Below are 23,618 nucleotides of genomic sequence, written 5' to 3'. Positions count from 1 at the left end.
AAACAAAAACATCATATATTGGTGTATGCACATAATATTAAAATAAAACCACATCACATAAAGACAAAACCGCACAATATAACGACATTTTCAACCCACATAATATATTAAAGAGTTGTCGGCCATCGTATTACGTAGTTTGCTAGAAATATATATTACTTGATGGTAGGTATGCCTTTCCCTACTTTTATAATATGAAGATATTGTATAAATGATAACTTTGTACAGGTATAGAGACAGTGAAAGTCAACCAGTATTCCACGGGACAATGACATGGTCGCAAAAATTAAACTCGCGAAATAATGAATTTTAAATAGGTCATTTATTATATTTTGTAATATGACTTTAATCCGAACTTGTTAAAATCATTTTTCCTCGTAACAAATAAAGATAGCCAACGATATTTTGACCCATGAAAATGGAATAAAACTTTCGAAGCGCGCGAAATTTATCCAAACCTGTATTTTTTGTTTGAACAAACGTTTGTGTATATCGGTACTGAGAAAAATAAAGCAAAATAATTGTAACAATAAAATGAAAACACTTTCCCCGAGAGAAATACAACACGGACATATATGTGTATCAGTATTTATCGCGCCAGGTGTCGTCTGCTTCAGATAACATCACAGATTACCTTTGACCTCCGACATATAACGGTAACAATATACACAAGCGTACGTCTGCTGCAGGTATTAGTTGTTGTGTATGCGCTGGGGATGAAACGTTCATACCTGTGGATTTTATTTCGGATAAAATATGAAAAGTTCTGAGGAAGTACACCAACACACTGAAGCCATTTATAGGGTAAGAACGAATTTTGAAGTTAATTTACCGTTTCTTTAAAACCTTGGAATTTGAATATGTTAAGACCGGCGTATGATTGCAGAGATTGGTTTTAGCCACACCTGTTGAGCTTGGTGTTCATATAACGCACAGTATCGATCGATCGCCAGTATATACATACTTAATGGCTAAAAGTTGTGTACCTGTGTATTCTGAATAGACTTTATCAGCACAAACATATATAAAGCACAGCTGATCATGAAAAATACCGTCTTTTTACACACCTTATAATTACAAATTAGGTCGGTCATTTTCTAAGGTGAAGGTCGTCCGTCCAGAAGCTGTATCTCTCAGCTGATGCTGTTCAACCGTCAGATATATGATAGTTTCTAATGTGTCACAATAAATCCCTATTTAGCTAGCTATGATCATGAGTTGTAGCTGAAATCACGCCACGACATTATCTCATCTCCCATGTATTTTACGCTATTTATTGTCATGTGAATCAATTTTGTTGTAAGATGTATTCAAATTTTTTTCTTTTTGAAAGTAATTGACTCAACATTTTCAATAAACAGATTACATACATACAATTTATTGAGATATGAGATATATTCATATCCTGAACATGTATTACTAATGTACCTGTCTTTTCAGAAGGAATTCCACCTTTTATGAATTAATTAAATTACCTTTTAGAAATTAGTGAAGAATATCTAGCCTTTGTTGATATATGAAATACCAACAAACGGTTAAATCCATTTGGATAATAATATTCTGTATGATGTGAATAAGAGTAATTCTGCTCTCATGAGTAAAGATGACCTTACCATGCCATGAATATATACATTTACCTGTACAAACTAGGGACAACCTAGATGTATTAGCCTTGAGAAAATATTCTGTGGAAACTCACAGCAAAACTTGTCACTATACAACTGCATAAATCTAGTTCTCTCTATCTTAGAGATTTATTAAGAAGAAGAATACAATGTTTACAAAACAAATTCTGCAACTGAAATCCATGTAATAAAGCCCAAGATTCTCCACCATCCCTGCATTATAGTTGCTGTAGTATGCAGGGTAAAAATTGAGCTCTGTTTTTATGACACTAGACATTTCTCCGTCAGAATGTCTGAGTCAAATGTCAGGGTCATACGAATCTTCATACTAGTATTTATTGTGGTCTTATAGTATCTACCTCTTTATCAGAGTATCTAAGTAAGGTGTCAAGGTCATAGGAAACTTGGGTTAAATACTAATATGTGCCCTAGTATTATATCGTCTATCTCATTTTCAGAATGTCTTGGTCTGGTGTTAGGGTCATAGGAAACTTGGATTAATACTAGTATATATGTGCCCTTAGGTATTATAATATCACTCTTTTTCAGAATGTCTAAGTAAAGTGTCAAGGTTATAGGAAACTTGGGTTAATACTAGTAATTGTGCAGAAGCATTATAATATCAATCTCTTTGTCACAATGTCTAAGTCTGGCACCAGGGTAATATGAACCTTGGGCTAATACTAGTATATTATGCTTAAGCTTAGAAAGATAAAATAAATGATACATCAGCTGTAATCTGAAGGAATACCCGGAGGCTTCTTCTTTGTGTTAGAAAAATACCTGTGTGGAAAATATTTCTAATGAATCTTACACAGAGAAGAAGCTGAGTGAACTCTCTAAATACTGCTGTTATTTACTCTGATTCTGACTACCTTTAGTATGTTAAGATTGACTAAGGTTTACAACTAAAACACAAACTTTGATATCTAGCCATAGGTTGATGGTTTGTCACATGGATCTCTGGTTTTACCCCTGACCCATCCCTAGACATATTCTTCAATGACCATTGGTGCAAAACTCAATTAATATAAGGTCTTTTTGTAAAGGATCTGACCACAGGCTTTTGACTCTCTGTATAAACATTTCTATATATTATATATGATGTGAAATACTGTAATGAGGTGTCCATATATCTTTTGAGTCAAAACCCTGTGATCTGATCACTTCTTAAAGGCACATGCAAAACGAAACGTCAAATGCAACCTTCAAAACAGAGAACAGCTAGATGCCTATTATAAGGACAGTTTCCAGAAATAGAGAGAGAAAGAGGGAAAAAGAGAGTGAGAGAGAGAAAGTGAAAAGTCATGAAATGTTATAGATTGACTGTATCTTTAGGATGTTATCATATTTTGAGAAGAAGCGAATGACAGAATACTATCCACGTTGACAAGTGGATATGAACAATATATGATAATGAGGTTCTGTTTATCGTCTCCGGGTTTATTGCCCTGTAAACAACTGCCTGTAGTATTATGAGGAGGGCGTATTCTTTTTATTAGCTTGTGACATATTGGAGTCTGGCATTGCTTGTCATAAAGCTATACATAGTAGTTCAGGGGACATCATCCATATTGTCCACGGTAACAATAACAAAAACAATTTGTACAGGTATTCTTATGATAATAACACATACTTGGGAAAAATCAAGTGAACTCAATAGACATCATTGTTGTTCAAACATAGGTTTAATAGTTAGACATTAATTCAAATCATTCGCTTCCCTGGAGAGCGTTCATGATGAAAACCTCATTTTAAACATTGTAAGGATTATAATCTGTGTTGTTGGTGGGAGCGGAATTTTTGAGTTTCATGAGTATTTTAATAAGGGTGTACTGGTACGAACTACTGCCAGTAACATGGAAAGTCAAATATTGCTTCATATAGATCCAGAAAAGGATTCAGAGACCTTGAGATAGTGATAGAATGAGACCTTTAGAAATTACAACCTCTCCACTATACCGAATTGCATAATCGAAAGAACTAAGTATTTTTGACATTTTAATAGAGTTACGTTTTTAAAATGCCCCCCTGACTGTGAACGAGAATTAATCATCGGTGTACGTGGTAAATACACCTGTATGGATATAAATATTTGTCTGAGTTCCTCAGTGGTTGTCATGGTGTATGTAGATATCAATTTTTTTTTCAAGCATTCAATGTTAAGCAGGGCGTTGTCTTTGCTCCTTAATTATATATGGCTAAAAATTAAAAAAAAAATCAAATCTGCAGTTTTATTTATTATTTAGGTTAGAGTAATAACTATGACTGTATGTCTATTACTTAGATTTAAAAAAAAAGAAAAACCCTTGTGACCTAAGCAGGCTGTTTGCATTCATGAATAATTTTGTAAATACATTCAGGATACATACAGTATTACATGTAGATCTGGGATAGAGTCTAGTTTTACCAATTTCTGAAAATGTCCATTTTTTTTTTACTTAAATACTTGAAAATATGAATTTTTATGTTTACCACATTTGTATGATGTCTACCACATTTGTATGAAGTCTACCTCATTTGTATAAAGTCTACCTCATTTGTATAAATTCAACTACATTTGTATGAAGTCTACCACATTTGTATGAAGTCTACCACATTTGTATGAAGTCTACCACATTTGTATGATGTCTACCACATTTGTATGAAGTCTACCACATTTATATGATATCTACCACATTTGTATAATGTCTACCACATTTGTATGATGTCTACCACATTTGTATGAAGTCTACCATATTTGTATGAAGTCTACCACATTTGTATGATGTCTACCACATTTGTATGATGTCTACCACATTTGTATGATGTCTACCACATTTGTATGAAGTCTACCATATTTGTATGATGTCTACCACATTTGTATGAAGTCTACCACATTTGTATGAAGTCTACCACATTTGTATGATGTCTACCACATTTGTATGATCTAACACATTTGTATGAAGTCTACCACATTTGTATGAAGTCTACCACATTTGTATGATGTCTCTACCACATTTGTATGATGTCTACCACATTTGTATGATGTCTACCACATTTGTATGATATCTACCACATTTGTATGAATGTCTACCACATATGTATGATGTCTACCACATATGTATGATGTCTACCACATTTGTATGATGTCTACCACATTTGTATGATGTCTACCACATTTGTATGAAGTCTACCACTTGATGTCTACCACATTTGTATGATGTCTACCACATTTGTATGAAGTCTACCACATTTGTATGATGTCTACCACATTTGTATGAAGTCTACCACATTTGTATGAAGTCTACCACATTTGTATGATGTCTACCACATTTGTATGAAGTCTACCACATTTGTATGAAGTCTACCACATTTGTATGAAGTCTACCACATTTGTATGAAGTCTACCACATTTGTATGATGTCTACCACATTTGTATGAAGTCCTACCACATTTGTATGAAGTCTACCACATTTGTATGAAGTCTACCACATTTGTATGAAGTCTACCACATTTGTATGATGTCTACCACATTTGTATGAAGTCTACCACATTTATATGATGTCTACCACATTTGTATGAAGTCTACCACATTTGTATGATGTCTACCACATTTGTATGAAGTCTACCACATTTGTATGATGTCTACCACATTTGTATGATGTCTACCACATTTGTTGAAGTCTACCACACATTTGTATGATGTCTACCACATTGTATGATCCACATTTGTATGTCATGAATGTCTACCACATTTGTATGAAGTCTACCACATTTGTATGAGTCTACCACATTTGTATGAAGTCTACCACATTTGTATGAAGTCTACCACATTTGTATGATGTCTACCACATTTGTATGAAGTCTACCACATTTGTATGAAGTCTACCACATTTGTATGAAGTCTACCACATGTAGTCTACATTTGTATGAAGTCTACCACATTTGTATGAAGTCTACCACATTTGTATGAAGTCTACCACATTTGTATGAAGTCTACCACATTTGTATGAAGTCTACCACATTTGTATGAAGTCTACCACATTTGTATGATGTCTACCACATTTGTATGATGTCTACCACATTTGTATGAAGTCTACCACATTTATGTATGACATTGTATGAAGTCTGCCACATTTGTTGACATATGTTCATAATAATGATTTAAACATGTCTATAGTTGAGTTAACAGATAACAAAGGATTAAGCACAAGTTATTTCAACTTATCAACGCCTACATCTCTCACACATATATTACATGAACCCTACAGCTGTTACCCTAATATTCATGCTATATTTCAGGGCCTCACAGAGAACTTTAACCCAGGGATAAAACAGGTCCTGTTATGTGGGAAAGCCTACCACAAAGCCCTCCAAGGTAACTAGCTAGCTGTCATTCTCAGAAGCTTGGATACTCTTTGTCACGCATGACCTGCCTTGACCTCTATCTAACCAATCACATTTGACATATAGCTTCAGCCCTACATTACAACCATAGGAAAAGAAGCTAGGTGCCAAAAAAGGCCTAGAGTCACACATGTGGAGCCTGATTTAGTATACCTAATGGTGAAGTTGAGATGTTGATGATCTAGTTGTCTTGTGTATCGTACTGACTTCATCAAAGAAATTCAGGAGTTATGTTAATTATATCTCTCCTTTTTATTGCAAGCATAAGTTCAAAGGTTGAAGAAATATTAAGTCATATGATGTATTTTTTTGTATATCAATCATGTTTTTTTATGAGGTAGAATTTTAATGGAAAAATAATTAATATGTCTAGTTTTGATGATTTTTGTTGTTGTCAATTTGAGAGTTTCGTGGATATATGAACAAAAAAAAAATTATTTAATAAAGTTATTCCAGTTATTTTTTTATTTTATGGTATTAAACATCATATAAACTTTGGTGCAATTGATTAAACCTGAAAGAAGACCCAACAATAAAGTTTCCCATTACAAGAGTAATGCTAGAACTTAAACTCATTCACCCCTAAAATTTCACATTGGACTGTTCTAATCCTTGATTCGGAAGAGTCTAAATGTGAATTCAGGGGTGAATGAGTTTTGATGCTGTTGGCCTATCTTTAGGTCAACTTGATCAATATTTTACTATGTTTTTTGTTACAGGATTAACAGCATCAGCCAGGGCTTATTCGGAGTCGCTACTTAAGATTGGTGGTGTATCAAGATCTACATGTAGGGGAGGTACAGAGGATATAGGTCAGTACCACTTATTATACACCTTACAATTAACTCATTCACACCTTAACATTCATAATGGACTGTTCCAATTCAAAGGTTGGAACAGTTCATTATGATTCCATTGTTCTTCAAAGCCACAAATCAAAAGGAAATCTCAAAAGTAACTCATTCACCTATGCAGACACATTTTTTTTTAAAAACTCTTCTAATTCAAAGATTAGAACAGATCATTAAACCTGTTTTAGTTGTGAATGAAATATGGTCTTCAAAGTCACAAATCAAGAAGAAAGAAAAACAACAAAAATATGTCGGAAGAAAATTTGTATTGAAGTCTACCACATTTGTATGAAGTCTACCACATTTGTATGATGTCTACCACATTTGTATGAAGTCTACCACATTTGTATGAAGTCTACCACATTTGTATGAAGTCTACCACATTTGTATGAAGTCTACCACATTTGTATGATGTCTACCACATTTGTATGATGTCTACCATATTTGTATGAAGTCTACCATATTTGTATGAATGTCTACCACATTTGTATGATGTCTACCACATTTATATGATGTCTACCACATTTGTATAATGTCTACCACATTTGTATGATGTCTACCACATTTGTATGAAGTCTACCACATTTGTACCACATTTGTATGATGTCTACCACATTTGTATGATGTCTACCACATTTGTATGATGTCTACCACATTTGTATGAAGTCTACCATATTCGTATGACCACATTTGTATGAAGTCTAACACATTTGTATGAAGTCTACCACATTTGTATGATGTCTACCACATTTGTATGATGTATACCATATGTATGTATGATGTCTGACCACACATTTGTATGATGTCTACCACATTTGTATATGATGTCTACCACATTTGTATGATGATCTACCACATTTGTATGATGTCTACCACATTTGTATGATGTCTACCACATTTGTATGAAGTCTACCACATTTGTATGATGTCAACCACATTTGTTGAAGTCAACCACATTTGTATGAAGTCTACCACATTTGTATGAAGTCTACCCATTTTGTATGTCTACCACATTTGTATGAAGTCTACCACATTTGTATGAAGTCTACCACATTTGTATGAAGTCTACCACATTTGTATGATGTCTACCACATTTGTATGAAGTCTACCACATTTATGTGATGTCTACCACATTTGTATAATGTCTACCACATTTGTATGAAGTCTGCCACATTTATATGATGTCTACCACATTTGTATGAAGTCTACCACATTTGTATGATGTCTACCACATTTGTTTGAAGTCAACCACATTTGTATGATGTCTACCACATTTGTATGATGTCTACCACATTTGTATGAAGTCTACCACATTTGTATGAAGTCTACCACATTTGTATGAAGTCTACCACATTTGTATGAAGTCTACCACATTTTTGTGTTGATGTCTACCACATTTGTATGACATCAAATATGTTACATATATAATGATTTAAACATGTCTATAGTTGAGTTAACAGATAACAAAGGATTAAGCACAAGTTATTTCAACTTATCAACGCCTACATCTCTCACACATATATTACATGAACCCTACAGCTGTTACCCTAATATTCATGCTATATTTCAGGGCCTCACAGAGAACTTTAACCCAGGGATAAAACAGGTCCTGTTATGTGGGAAAGCCTACCACAAAGCCCTCCAAGGTAACTAGCTAGCTGTCATTCTCAGAAGCTTGGATACTCTTTGTCACGCATGACCTGCCTTGACCTCTATCTAACCAATCACATTTGACATATAGCTTCAGCCCTACATTACAACCATAGGAAAAGAAGCTAGGTGCCAAAAAAGGCCTAGAGTCACACATGTGGAGCCTGATTTAGTATACCTAATGGTGAAGTTGAGATGTTGATGATCTAGTTGTCTTGTGTATCGTACTGACTTCATCAAAGAAATTCAGGAGTTATGTTAATTATATCTCCCTTTTTATTGCAAGCATAAGTTCAAAGGTTGAAGAAATATTAAGTCATATGATGTATTTTTTTGTATATCAATCATGTTTTTTTATGAGGTAGAATTTTAATGGAAAAATAATTAATATGTCTAGTTTTGATGATTTTTGTTGTTGTCAATTTGAGAGTTTCGTGGATATATGAACAAAAAAAAAATTATTTAATAAAGTTATTCCAGTTATTTTTTTATTTTATGGTATTAAACATCATATAAACTTTGGTGCAATTGATTAAACCTGAAAGAAGACCCAACAATAAAGTTTCCCATTACAAGAGTAATGCTAGAACTTAAACTCATTCACCCCTAAAATTTCACATTGGACTGTTCTAATCCTTGATTTGGAAGAGTCTAAATGTGAATTCAGGGGTGAATGAGTTTTGATGCTGTTGGCCTATCTTTAGGTCAACTTGATCAATATTTTACTATGTTTTTTGTTACAGGATTAACAGCATCAGCCAGGGCTTATTCGGAGTCGCTACTTAAGATTGGTGGTGTATCAAGATCTACATGTAGGGGAGGTACAGAGGATATAGGTCAGTACCACTTATTATACACCTTACAATTAACTCATTCACACCTTAACATTCATAATGGACTGTTCCAATTCAAAGGTTGGAACAGTTCATTATGATTCCATTGTTCTTCAAAGCCACAAATCAAAAGGAAATCTCAAAAGTAACTCATTCACCTATGCAGACACATTTTTTTTTAAAAACTCTTCTAATTCAAAGATTAGAACAGATCATTAAACCTGTTTTAGTTGTGAATGAAATATGGTCTTCAAAGTCACAAATCAAGAAGAAAGAAAAACAACGAAAATATGTTGGAAGAAAATACAAGGATGAAACAGGCCAACTTTACAATGTGGGGGAATATTTACAAATTCACAAATTTGCCAAGCCAAGGCCAAATGTACAAACTCACAAATCTGCAGGCCAGGGCCAAATTGACAAGGTCACAAATATGCAAGGTCATGGCTAAATTGACAAGGTCACAAACCTGCAGAGTCAGGGCTAAATTTACAAGGTCACAAATCTGCAGGGTCAGGGCCAAATTTACAAGGTCACAAATAAGTATAGGACCAGGGTCAAATTTACATGGTCACAAATAAGAATAGGACCAGGGTCAAATTTACAAGGTTACAAATAAGTATAGGACCAGGGCCAAATTTACAAGGTCACAAATCTGCAGGGTCAGGGTCAAATTTACACCGTCACAAATCTGCAGGGTCAGGGTCAAATTTACAAGGTCACAAATTTGCACGGTCAGGGCACTTTACAATCTTCAAGGCCAAATTAACATGGTCATAGTTCAGTAGAGCCAAAGTCAAAAATTGATTTACAGGGCTATAGAGTGATTAATTTACATGGTCAAACATCTCTTAGACAAACTTTATATAAGATCAAGTATGTATACATATAGTTAACTGTAATTCTAGTTTAAACTCAGTAATGTTCAGTTTGAATGTAGTGAAATATAGTTATATGCATATATATATATATGATGACATGACATGGGGGTCATTCTAAGACTTTTAATGGATTTAATGTATCAAACTGATAATGTGTAAGTAAATATACTGTAATGAACATGAATATACACATTGCTGCTTGTTGTTAATATTCCTGAACTGTAAGATATAATTGTGATTAAACCAAATATACAAACTTATCCTTATTTTTGAAAGCTTCTGAAAAAGTTACTGTCAATTCCAATTGTTATGGCACATGTGTCTCTTTAAAGACTGCCTTATATAATAAGACAATATGCAACTTTAAATAGTTTCACTGTAACAATTATTATCAAACTGAGTTTGTTATCATTTCTAGACATTACTGACTTCACATATTTCTACCAATATCCATTTAACATTAATGTACTATATACAATGTATATAATTTCTTGACCACTGGCCAGACTAAATACTTTCTGATATGTATACCTTAAAGCTTTGAATGTCCACTTGGTGGTCAGAACTTATCATCTGTCAACATATTACAACTGACCGTGACAACAGAAAATTGCAGTCACACACCTATACCAGGTGAGTGAAGGCCTAAAGGGCTGGGAGTAGGTTCAGCTGACATAGGTGTATGGTATAAGTAACGCGCCTGCTGGACAAAAATGTGCAGGTGCTTACTTGTTTTTCACAATATTCATTGTACAGTTGAAACTCCCTTATATGACTTTATACAAAGGGGTTGATCCTCTTAAAAGTCACGACAGCAACCAAAGTCCAATTCAACTTCATCTATTTTGTATCATTGTTAGGGTACATGTAGCTTTTGGTATTTGTATAAATTATAATGTGGCTTTTATAGGTAGTCAGTTGTAAAATGTTGTGCCCAAATGTACCAATTTTAAATAAAGATTTTTAACTTGAACTTGAAGCTCTAAATCTTTCCATATACAAGTACAAATCATCAATTAACTTGAAATTAATACTTGACACATTCAATTTTTTTTTTTTTTTTTTTTTTTTGAGATTTTTTCTAGATTATCTATATAATGTACATAATTGTTTACTGGATTCGCCACTGTAATATTATAGCCATTACATTAATTACTGTACTACTCAACAGTGAATTCTATATATATTACTAAGATATTTACAAAATTTTCAGACCAGTGAGAGCCATCTTCCAAATTCTTGTAATACTATAGTAGTTTTGTTCATGTATACAGATCGACAGTCCCGACCAGAGTTGGAACCATCACGCAAAACTTTATACTGTCAAATCTATACTGAACGACCTCTATTAAGCGACCCTCTGTTCTAAATGACCATTTCAGTCTTTTCCAGTGATTTCACTGTAAATTTTAACTCTATTAAACGACCTACCATTAAATGAGCTGCACAACCTACATTTCACACGCCTTTTATCTTGAAACATAGTGTGTTTCATTCACACTGAAAAAGCTTGATTATTCGCCCCAAGCTTTATCAATTCATATTTTTTACCAAAAAATTTTTGAGTCTATTTGATGTCATTATATTCCATAAGATGAATGTTGAGTGTACTACAATTTACGTTTACGTTTAGCCATGATACCTAATATTTACACTTGTCATTAAATGCGGCCCTCTATGTACACAAACCATGTGTGCATTTTCATCCAATTCTACCTCCTAAAGTTGTTCTATATAGGCGTGTACACCCTTAATGAATTTATATTGTAATGACTCATAGATGATTGATTGAAAAAAAAAATTGAAAATTTGTAAAAATATTTTAAAAGATTTGAAGCTTACTGCAAGCATGTACCATACTATTTAGCTGTAAAAAAATGTTAAGGAATGTACTTGATACCTTTATATATGCAGCTATGACATTAGTATATAATTCAGGTCAGCATTGATAAAAATGCACCGTTACCTGGGGGTAATAAATCTAATCCTTTACCTCTTGTGTGAATATTTAAAACATCTAGTATGCAGCTTCAGGTTTTCTATTAAGTTTTTATTATTCTATTGGTATCAGAATGATTTGCTGTCTGCATGTGCTATCTTAGTACCACTGTGATATGTCACCTACATGTAATGATCACATGGAATGTACTTCTTGTCTATATTTATAGTGTGTGATTCAGAATCTAATTGGTTGTCTTTTGTTGAATATCATTTTGCGACAACAAATTCATATATTTGAAAGATGGTGGCCATAATGAAATATTTTAGACCAATTAGAGAAATGACATAACTTTAATGAAAAAGGCTTATCTATTACTGGAACTACCATATAGTCACAATGTTTGCACTGATATACCAGGTAATTGAGATATTTGTGGCACGGTTGCACATTACCACAAGCCCTCCACCTTGTTGCAAGTTTGAATCTCATATGGAGCAGTTGCCAGGTACTGACCCCTGGTCAGTGGTTTTTCTATAAGTACTCCGGCTTTCCTTTATCAACAATATTGGCTTGTCCATACATGACCCTGGCAGTTAGTATGATGTTAAACTAATAAAATAAAACTTATACAAGGTATATTGAAATATTACTTTGGTTGCTATAGATACATGTTTATAGGGTTATCACACCGGAATGACTGTGTAACAAGAGAGGAGAAATTGTGTGGGCAGACTAGGATTTGAACCTGTGACTTCCAAACACTAGCCGAATGCTCTACTGACTGAGCTACCTGGTCACCAATAATTGACTAGGTCCAATTCCTCAACAACTCCTATAAATATTGGGATACCAGTCAGCTCACCACTAATTTGTCTTAAGTCACGATTCAGGTAATGTTTGTTTGCAGAATGTTATCTACAAACAGTATACTGAAGGATGTAGTATTATAATCAATTGATGGCTTGTGAAACACATTGCTTCACCATCATAAAAAAAAATCTGAAAAACCACAAGACGAAGTAGACTTACACTTGCAGGCAGACATGCAACGTAATTGATAAAAAAATATAAATACCAGACTTTACTGTCTCTGTAAGAACGATATATTATATTGTGTTTGTGCCTCTGTCGTAAAAGATTCGTAAAATTTCCTGTAAACATTGACAATGCAGAGATCGTTCTTCCCCTGAGGTATACAACATGCCAGATGTGTGTATCTTTTGTAGTTGACAAGCCTAGCTGCATTGAAATCTATATCCTTTAAAGCCACCAGCTGGTCCGCAACTTACGCAACTTACGTAGGTCTATACAGGTCCTTGTAATTCATGAGCCGAAAACATGCTTAATGTTTCCCCCATCCCCCAGCCGCCCCTACCCCAGGGTGAACTTTGCAAACCAGGTTCATCTTAAAGTATATCTTTTAATCCTTAACATTTTAAGTCAATTGCTTGTACTCTGGTAGTCGGAGCATTTTGCTGTAACATTGTTTTAAGATATGCAACCTAGATACGATTTCTCGAAACAAAATAAGTCAAAAACTGACTTAAGTCTTTTTTTTTTCAAATAAGTTGTATATAAAGGAGAGCCAAAAACTTTTAAAATAAGTCTAAACTTTTGTTTCAAGAAATTGGAGGCTGGTCATATTTTACACAAGTAATATACCTAACTTTTGTGATCCAATATCTTGCCATATATTGGACCTAGATATATCAAATTGGTTTCAAATCAATTGCCATTTGATCTGTACTTAATTAATGTAAATTTGCATAATAATGAACTTTAATGATTTCATTAAAAAATATTTAAAAAAAAACAGAAGCGAAATTATAATCAGACTTAGAAATATTAAAACCTTTCACTTAATACTTAAATGAAGTACAGTAAAACCCCTTTAACTCGAACTGCAGGGGACCAGGTCCATAGTTCGAGGAATATAGGGTATTCGACTATTCCAAGGTTGGCCATCGATACTCAGAATCAGGCCACAGTCTGTGACAAACATGTAAATTTCTAACAAAACAGTCTCAATGTCATCACCGACAGTTAATAATGAATATTTATGTTGTTTCTATTTTGTGAAATTTCAATCGAGTCCTGTTTTGACTGGTTTGTGGATATCTTGATCGCTTGAATGTCATCTAATCTCATGTCCGATGCAGCATTAGTGATTTTACTCAAATTAATGTCAACAAGACGACTAAAACGATCAACAAAAGTTTCATCATTTTCGGCCTCGATAGCCGTGTTTGACATCAGACATGTTGGGCCTCGCCGAACGGTAACAATCAAGACACCCATAATCGAAAACAAAGTGCTGAGAGTGAAGATTACGAGAGTGAATAGATGAATGTCAACAAAACGAAAAGGTCCACAAACGTTTTATTTTTCAGCCACGATCACGATCAAATAGCATCAAGTATGCTGGATCACTTCGGACGTTCATCACTCATCATTCATCGTCCAAAAATTAAACATTAAAAGTTCAAAAACATGTTGGTAAATACATTCGTTCCCTCAGTTTTTTCTCCTTACCTGCCATTTTTTGCAGTTAATTCATCTATGTCAGACAAACAAAACCTTTACTGTCTCCCTTTCTGCCATGTAATTCAAGCGTCTACAAGCGCTGTTAAAGCACTAAATAAGTCGACTGACAGAAAAATAAATCCGGATATTTTTTGACGTGCAGTCGCATTTTTTTAATATTTTTTTCTCGAACCCGAAAAATTACGTGCGCTGCTCCCGACGAACTATAAATTAATTTGGTGTTGCCTAACAACAAATTAACGACAACTGCAGATAGGTGTTGTTGTTATGTTACAGATAGGTGTTGTTGTTATGTTGCAGATAGGTGTTGTTGTTATGTTAAGATAGGTGTTTGTTGTTATGTTACAATAGGTGTTGTTGTTATGTTACAGATAGGTGTTGTTGTTATGTTAAGATAGGTGTTGTTGTTATGTTACAGATAGGTGTTGTTGTTATGTTGCAGATAGGTGTTGTTGTTATGTTACAGACAGGTGTTGTTGTTATGTTGCAGATAGGTGTTGTTGTTATGTTGCAGACAGGTGTTGTTGTTATGTTGCAGATAGGTGTTGTTGTTATGTTGCAGACAGGTGTTGTTGTTATGTTGCAGATAGGTGTTGTTGTTACGTTGCAGACAGGTGTTGTTGTTATGTTACAGATAGGTGTTGTTGTTATGTTGCAGACAGGTGTTGTTGTTATGTTGCAGATAGGTGTTGTTGTTATGTTGCAGACAGGTGTTGTTGTTAGTTAGACAGGTGTTGCAGTTACGCAGACAGGTGTTGTTGTTATGTTGCAGATAGGTGTTGTTGTTATGTTGCAGACAGGTGTTGTTGTTATGTTGCAGATAGGTGTTGTTGTTATGTTGCAGATAGGTGTTGTTGTTATGTTGCAGACAGGTGTTGTTGTTATGTTGCAGATAGGTGTTGTTGTTATGTTGCAGATAGGTGTTGTTGTTATGTTGCAGATAGGTGTTGTTGTTATGTTGCAGATAGGTGTTGTTGTTATGTTGCAGATAGGTGTTGTTGTTATGTTGCAGATAGGTGTTGTTGTTATGTTGCAGATAGGTGTTGTTGTTATGTTGCAGATAGGTGTTGTTGTTATGTTACAGATAGGTGTTGTGTACGTTACATATAGGTGTTGTTGTTATGTTACATATAGGTGTTGTTGTTATGTTGCAGATAGGTGTTGTTGTTATGTTGCAGATAGGTGTTGTTGTTATGTTACAGATAGGTGTTGTTGTTATGTTGCAGATAGGTGTTGTTGTTATATGTTGCAGATAGGTGTTGTTGTTATGTTGCAGATAGGTGTTGTTGTTATGTTGCAGATAGGTGTTGTTGTTATGTTGCAGATAGGTGTTGTTGTTATGTTGCAGACAGGTGTTGTTGTTATGTTGCAGATAGGTGTTGCTGTTACGTTGCAGACAGGTGTTGTTGTTATGTTGCAGATAGGTGTTGTTGTTATGTTGCAGATAGGTGTTGTTGTTATGTTGCAGATAGGTGTTGCTGTTACGTTGCAGATAGGTGTTGTTGTTATGTTGCAGACAGGTGTTGTTGTTATGTTACAGATAGGTGTTGTTGTTATGTTGCAGATAGGTGTTGTTGTTATGTTGCAGATAGGTGTTGTTGTTATGTTGCAGATAGGTGTTGTTGTTATGTTACAGATAGGTGTTGTTGTTATGTTGCAGATAGGTGTTGTTGTTATGTTACAGATAGGTGTTGTTACGTTACATATAGGTGTTGTTGTTATGTTACATATAGGTGTTGTTGTTATGTTGCAGATAGGTGTTGTTGTTATGTTGCAGATAGGTGTTGTTGTTATGTTGCAGATAGGTGTTGTTGTTATGTTGCAGATAGGTGTTGTTGTTATGTTGCAGATAGGTGTTGTTGTTATGTTGCAGACAGGTGTTGTTGTTATGTTGCAGACAGGTGTTGCTGTTACGTTGCAGACAGGTGTTGTTGTTATGTTAGATAGGTGTTGTTGTTATGTTGCAGATAGGTGTTGTTGTTATGTTGCAGATAGGTGTTGTTGTTATGTTGCAGATAGGTGTTGTTGTTATGTTGCAGACAGGTGTTGTTGTTATGTTGCAGATAGGTGTTGTTGTTATGTTGCAGACAGGTGTTGTTGTTATGTTGCACAGATAGGTGTTGTTGTTATGTTGTGTTATGTTCAGACAGGTGTTGTTGTTATGTTGCAGACAGGTGTTGTTGTTATGTTGCAGATAGGTGTTGTTGTTATGTTGCAGATAGGTGTTGTTGTTATGTTACAGATAGGTGTTGTTGTTATGTTGCAGATAGGTGTGTTGTTGTTATGTTGCAGATAGGTGTTGTTGTTATGTTGCAGATAGGTGTTGTTGTTATGTTGCAGATAGGTGTTGTTGTTATGTTGCAGATAGGTGTTGTTGTTATGTTATGTTCAGATAGGTGTTGTTGTTATGTTGCAGATAGGTGTTGTTGTTATGTTGCAGATAGGTGTTGTTGTTATGTTGCAGATAGGTGTTGTTGTTATGTTACAGATAGGTGTTGTTGTTATGTTACAGATAGGTGTTGTTGTTATGTTGCAGACAGGTGTTGTTGTTATGTTGCAGATAGGTGTTGTTGTTATGTTGCAGATAGGTGTTGTTGTTATGTTACAGATAGGTGTTGTTGTTATGTTGCAGATAGGTGTTGTTGTTATGTTCAGATAGGTGTTGTTGTTATGTTACAGATAGGTGTTGTTGTTATGTTGCAGATAGGTGTTGTTGTTATGTTGCAGATAGGTGTTGTTGTTACGTTGCAGATAGGTGTTGTTGTTATGTTACAGATAGGTGTTGTTGTTATGTTACAGATAGGTGTTGTTGTTATGTTGCAGATAGGTGTTGTTGTTATGTTACAGACAGGTGTTGTTGTTATGTTACAGATAGGTGTTGTTGTTATGTTACAGATAGGTGTTGTTGTTATGTTACAGATAGGTGTTGTTGTTATGTTACAGATAGGTGTTGTTGTTATGTTGCAGATAGGTGTTGTTGTTATGTTGCAGATAGGTGTTGTTGTTATGTTGCAGATAGGTGTTGTTGTTATGTTACAGACAGGTGTTGTTGTTAATGTTACAGATAGGTGTTGTTGTTATGTTACAGATATAGGTGTTGTTGTTATGTTACAGACAGGTGTTGTTGTTATGTTGCAGACATGTGTTGTTGTTATGTTGCAGATAGGTGTTGTTGTTATGTTGCAGATAGGTGTTGTTGTTATGTTGCAGATAGGTGTTGTTGTTATGTTACAGATAGGTGTTGTTGTTATGTTACAGATAGGTGTTGTTGTTATGTTGCAGATAGGTGTTGTTGTTATGTTACATATAGGTGTTGTTGTTATGTTACAGATAGGTGTTGTTGTTATGTTACAGATAGGTGTTGTTGTTATGTTGCAGATAGGTGTTGTTGTTATGTTGCAGATAGGTGTTGTTGTTATGTTACATATAGGTGTTGTTGTTATGTTACAGATAGGTGTTGTTGTTATGTTACAGACATAGGTGTTGTTGTTATGTTACATATAGGTGTTGTTGTTATGTTACAGATAGTTGTTGTTGTTACAGACAGGTGTTGTTGTTATGTTTACATATAGGTGTTGTTGTTATGTTACAGATAGGTGTTGTTGTTATGTTGTTACAGACAGGTGTTGTGTTATGTTACAGATAGGTGTTGTTGTTATGTTGCAGATAGGTGTTGTTGTTATGTTGCAGATAGGTGTTGTTGTTATGTTGCAGATAGGTGTTGTTGTTATGTTGCAGATAGGTGTTGTTGTTATGTTGCAGATAGGTGTTGTTGTTATGTTACAGACAGGTGTTGTTGTTATGTTGCAGATAGGTGTTGTTGTTATGTTGCAGATAGGTGTTGTTGTTATGTTGCAGATAGGTGTTGTTGTTATGTTGCAGATAGGTGTTGTTGTTATGTTACAGATAGGTGTTGTTGTTATGTTGCAGATAGGTGTTGTTGTTATGTTGCAGATAGGTGTTGTTGTTATGTTGCAGATAGGTGTTGTTGTTATGTTGCAGATAGGTGTTGTTGTTATGTTACAGATAGGTGTTGTTGTTATGTTGCAGATAGGTGTTGTTGTTATGTTGCAGATAGGTGTTGTTGTTATGTTGCAGATAGGTGTTGTTGTTATGTTGCAGATAGGTGTTGTTGTTATGTTGCAGACAGGTGTTGTTGTTATGTTGCAGATAGGTGTTGTTGTTATGTTACAGATAGGTGTTGTTGTTATGTTACAGACAGGTGTTGTTGTTATGTTGCAGATAGGTGTTGTTGTTATGTTGCAGATAGGTGTTGTTGTTATGTTGCAGATAGGTGTTGTTGTTATGTTGCAGATAGGTGTTGTTGTTATGTTACAGATAGGTGTTGTTGTTATGTTGCAGATAGGTGTTGTTGTTATGTTGCAGATAGGTGTTGTTGTTATGTTGCAGATAGGTGTTGTTGTTATGTTACAGATAGGTGTTGTTGTTATGTTACAGATAGGTGTTGTTGTTATGTTACAGATAGGTGTTGTTGTTATGTTGCAGATAGGTGTTGTTGTTATGTTACAGATAGGTGTTGTTGTTATGTTACAGATAGGTGTTGTTGTTATGTTGCAGACAGGTGTTGTTGTTATGTTACAGATAGGTGTTGTTGTTATGTTACATATAGGTGTTGCTTGGTTTGTTGGTTTGATTAGTTTAACATTCTATTAACAGCCAGGGTCATTTAAGGACATGCCAGGTTTGTTAGTGAAGGAAAGCCGGAGCACCCGGAGAAAAACCACTGACCAGCAGTCAGTATCTGGCAACTGCATGCCCCACATGGGATTCGAACTCGCGAACCAGAGGTGGAGGGCATGTGGAGGATGTCGGAACAACTTATCCACTCGGCCACCACGTCCCTGTTACTGTTAATCCTGTAATTATCCAAGGGCTTGACACTACACCTGTATAAACACGGAACGTGATCTATATCCTTGGTCAGTGCAGTTGTGAGTGATACAGGTGAAACAATTCAAGGGCCAAACATATGTGCGACGAATAGATGGTTTCTTTACTATGCATTTGACTGGAAGGGAATATATTTCTGTTCGAGGAATGGGGGGTATTTAATGAATAGCAGTTAGAGCTATCCGAGGTACATAGATTATATAAGGGCATGGTCGGGACTATGCAATCAGTTCGACGAATGGAAGCTAGTTCGATTAAGAGAGGTTATACTGTATATTGATTTTCAAAGTTATAAGATTGTTATGAGATCCTTGACCTGAAGCACATTTCTACTGTAGGTTTACGTTGAAGAAAGCAAACACTAGAGTTTCATAAGTACTGACCCCAGTGTGATAAATGGCGAGATCTATCACAGATAGAGAATGATAGATACTTCTGAGATATACATGTATATCTTCAAGTCTTCTGTGATGGGATGTAAAATCATTGATATTCATGGTTTCTATAGTTTCTAACAAATTTTACATGGTATTTTGTAGATATGCTTTCATATTTATATATTTGGAAGAAGGTTAACATTTAATTTGTCCATCAAAAGACAAGTCAAGGGACAAAAAATAGACAAAAGACAAAGAAACATTCATGGTCATTATAGCCACGTCAGACCGTTAGAGCACAGGTCAACATGGGCTATCACTCCAGGCCTTTAATACACAGGTCAACATGGGCTATAGCTCCAGGCCTTTAATACACAGGTCAACATGGGCTATAACTCCAGGCCTTTAATACACAGGTCAACATAGGCTATCACTCCAGGCCTTTAATACACAGGTCAACATAGGATATCACTCCAGGCCTTTAATACACAGGTCAACATAGGCTATAACTCCAGGCCTTTAATACACAGGTCAACATGGGCTATAACTCCAGGCCTTTAATACACAGGTCAACATGGGCTATAACTCCAGGCCTTTAATACACAGGTCAACATGGGCTATAACTCCAGGCCTTTAATACACAGGTCAACATGGGCTATAACTCCAGGCCTTTAATACACAGGTCAACATGGGCTATAACTCCAGGCCTTTAATACACAGGTCAACATGGGCTATAACTCCAGGCCTTTAATACACAGGTCAACATGGGCTATAGCTCCAGGCCTTTAATACACAGGTCAACATAGGATATCACTCCAGGCCTTTAATACACAGTTCAACATGGGCTATCACTCCAGGCCTTTAATACACAGGTCAACATGGGCTATAACTCCAGGCCTTTAATACACAGGTCAACATGGGCTATAGCTCCAGGCCTTTAATACACAGGTCAACATAGGCTATAGCTCCAGGCCTTTAATACACAGGTCAACATAGGCTATAACTCCAGGCCTTTAATACACTTTAACTCCAGGTCAACATGGGCTATAGGCCTTTAATACACAGGTCAACATGGGCTATCACTCCAGGCCTTTAATACACAGGTCAACATGGGCTATCACTCCAGGCCATTTAATACACAGGTTTCAACATGGGCTATAACTCCAGGCCTTTAATACACAGGTCAACATGGGCTATAACTCCAGGCCTTTAATACACAGGTCAACATGGGCTATCAACTCCAGGCCTTTAATACACAGGTCAACATGGGCTATAGCTCCAGGCCTTTAATACACAGGTCAACATGGGCTATAGCTCCAGGCCTTTAATACACAGGTCAACATGGGCTATAACTCCAGGCCTTTAATACACAGGTCAACATGGGCTATAACTCCAGGCCTTTAATACACAGGTTAACATGGGCTATAACTCCAGGCCTTTAATACACAGGTCAACATGGGCATTTAATACACAGGTTAACATGGGCTATCACTCCAGGCCTTTAATACACAGGTCAACATGGGCTATCACTCCAGGCCTTTAATACACAGGTCAACATGGGCTATAACTCCAGGCCTTTAATACACAGGTCAACATGGGCTATAACTCCAGGCCTTTAATACACAGGTCAACATGGGCTATATCACTCCAGGCCTTTAATACACAGGTTAACATGGGCTATCACTCCAGGCCTTTAATACACAGGTCAACATGGGCTATAACTCAGGCCTTTAATACACAGGTCAACATGGGCTATCACTCCAGGCCTTTAATACACAGGTCAACATGGGCTATCACTCCAGGCCTTTAATACACAGGTCAACATGGGCTATCACTCCAGGCCTTTAATACACAGGTCAACATGGGCTATCACTCCAGGCCTTTAATACACAGGTCAACATGGGCTATAACTCCAGGCCTTTAATACACAGGTCAACATGGGCTATCACTCCAGGCCTTTAATACACAGGTCAACATGGGCTATCACTCCAGGCCTTTAATACACAGGTCAACATGGGCTATAACTCCAGGCCTTTAATACACAGGTTAACATGGGGGCTACTCCAGGCCTTTAATACACAATTTCAACATGGGCTATCACTCCAGGCCTTTAATACACAGGTAACATGGGCTATAACTCCAGGCCTTTAATACACAGGTCAACATGGGCTATAACTCCAGGCCTTTAATACACAGGTTCAACATGGGCTATCAACTCCAGGCCTTTAATACACAGGTCAACATGGGCTATAACTCCAGGCCTTTAATACACAGGTCAACATGGGCTATAACTCCAGGCCTTTAATACACAGGTCAACATGGGCTATAACTCCAGGCCTTTAATACACAGGTCAACATGGGCTATAACTCCAGGCCTTTAATACACAGGTCAACATGGCTATCACTCCAGGCCTTTAATACACAGGTCAACATGGGCTATCACTCCAGGCCTTTAATACACAGGTCAACATGGGCTATAACTCCAGGCCTTTAATACACAGGTCAACATGGGCTATAACTCCAGGCCTTTAATACACAGGTCAACATGGGCTATCACTCCAGGCCTTTAATACACAGGTCAACATGGGCTATAACTCCAGGCCTTTAATACACAGGTCAACATGGGCTATAACTCAGGCCTTTAATACACAGGTCAACATGGGCTATAACTCCAGGCCTTTAATACACAGGTTAACATGGGCTATAGCTCCAGGCCTTTAATACACAAGTCAACATGGGCTATAACTCCAGGCCTTTAATACACAGGTCAACATGGGCTATAACTCCAGGCCTTTAATACACAGGTTAACATGGGCTATAGCTCCAGGCCTTTAATACACAGGTCAACATGGGCTATCACTCCAGGCCTTTAATACACAGGTCAACATGGGCTATAGCTCCAGGCCTTTAATACACAGGTCAACATGGGCTATAACTCCAGGCCTTTAATACACAGGTCAACATGGGCTATAACTCCAGGCCTTTAATACACAGGTCAACATGGGCTATAACTCCAGGCCTTTAATACACAGGTCAACATGGGCTATCACTCCAGGCCTTTAATACACAGGGTCAACATGGGCTATAACTCCAGGCCTTTAATACACAGGTCAACATGGGCTATAACTCCAGGCCTTTAATACACAGGTCAACATGGGCTATCACTCCAGGCCTTTAATACACAGTTCAACATGGGCTATCACTCCAGGCCTTTAATACACAGGTCAACATGGGCTATAACTCCAGGCCTTTAATACACAGGTCAACATGGGCTATCACTCCAGGCCTTTAATACACAGGTCAACATGGGCTATCACTCCAGGCCTTTAATACACAGGTCAACATGGGCTATAACTCCAGGCCTTTAATACACAGGTCAACATGGGCTATAACTCCAGGCCTTTAATACACAGGTCAACATGGGCTATACTCCAGGCCTTTAATACACAGGTCAACATGGGCTATCACTCCAGGCCTTTAATACACAGGTCAACATGGGCTATAACTCCAGGCCTTTAATACACAGGTCAACATGGGCTATAACTCCAGGCCTTTAATACACAGGTTAACATGGGCTATCACTCCAGGCCTTTAATACACAGGTCAACATGGGCT

At 36.2% G+C, this 23,618-nt stretch overlaps 1 protein-coding gene and 1 long non-coding RNA gene across 2 annotated transcripts in view; both read left to right on the top strand.

Annotated features, from left to right (window-relative positions):
• The first annotated feature begins 648 nt into the window (after window positions 1-648).
• On the top strand, window positions 649-6,828 carry LOC138324115 (uncharacterized). Its single transcript, XR_011208619.1, has 3 exons — window positions 649-804; window positions 5,910-5,985; window positions 6,734-6,828. It is a non-coding gene; the product is annotated as an uncharacterized lncRNA (long non-coding RNA).
• A 1,475-nt stretch (window positions 6,829-8,303) lies between these two features.
• Window positions 8,304-23,618, top strand: part of LOC138324471 (BAR/IMD domain-containing adapter protein 2-like) — a 67,835-nt gene continuing 52,520 nt past the window's right edge. Inside the window, exons 1-2 of the mRNA XM_069269535.1 lie at window positions 8,304-8,511; window positions 9,259-9,351. Of these exons, the coding sequence (XP_069125636.1) occupies window positions 8,304-8,511; window positions 9,259-9,351 (301 nt within the window). The remainder of the gene's footprint in view (window positions 8,512-9,258; window positions 9,352-23,618) is intronic.

Source organism: Argopecten irradians, chromosome 5 (genome assembly GCF_041381155.1).
Source record: "Argopecten irradians isolate NY chromosome 5, Ai_NY, whole genome shotgun sequence".
Classification (NCBI taxonomy): domain Eukaryota; kingdom Metazoa; phylum Mollusca; class Bivalvia; order Pectinida; family Pectinidae; genus Argopecten; species Argopecten irradians.
Note: the sequence above shows the minus strand (reverse complement) of the source record. Positions and strands in the feature narration are given on the sequence as shown.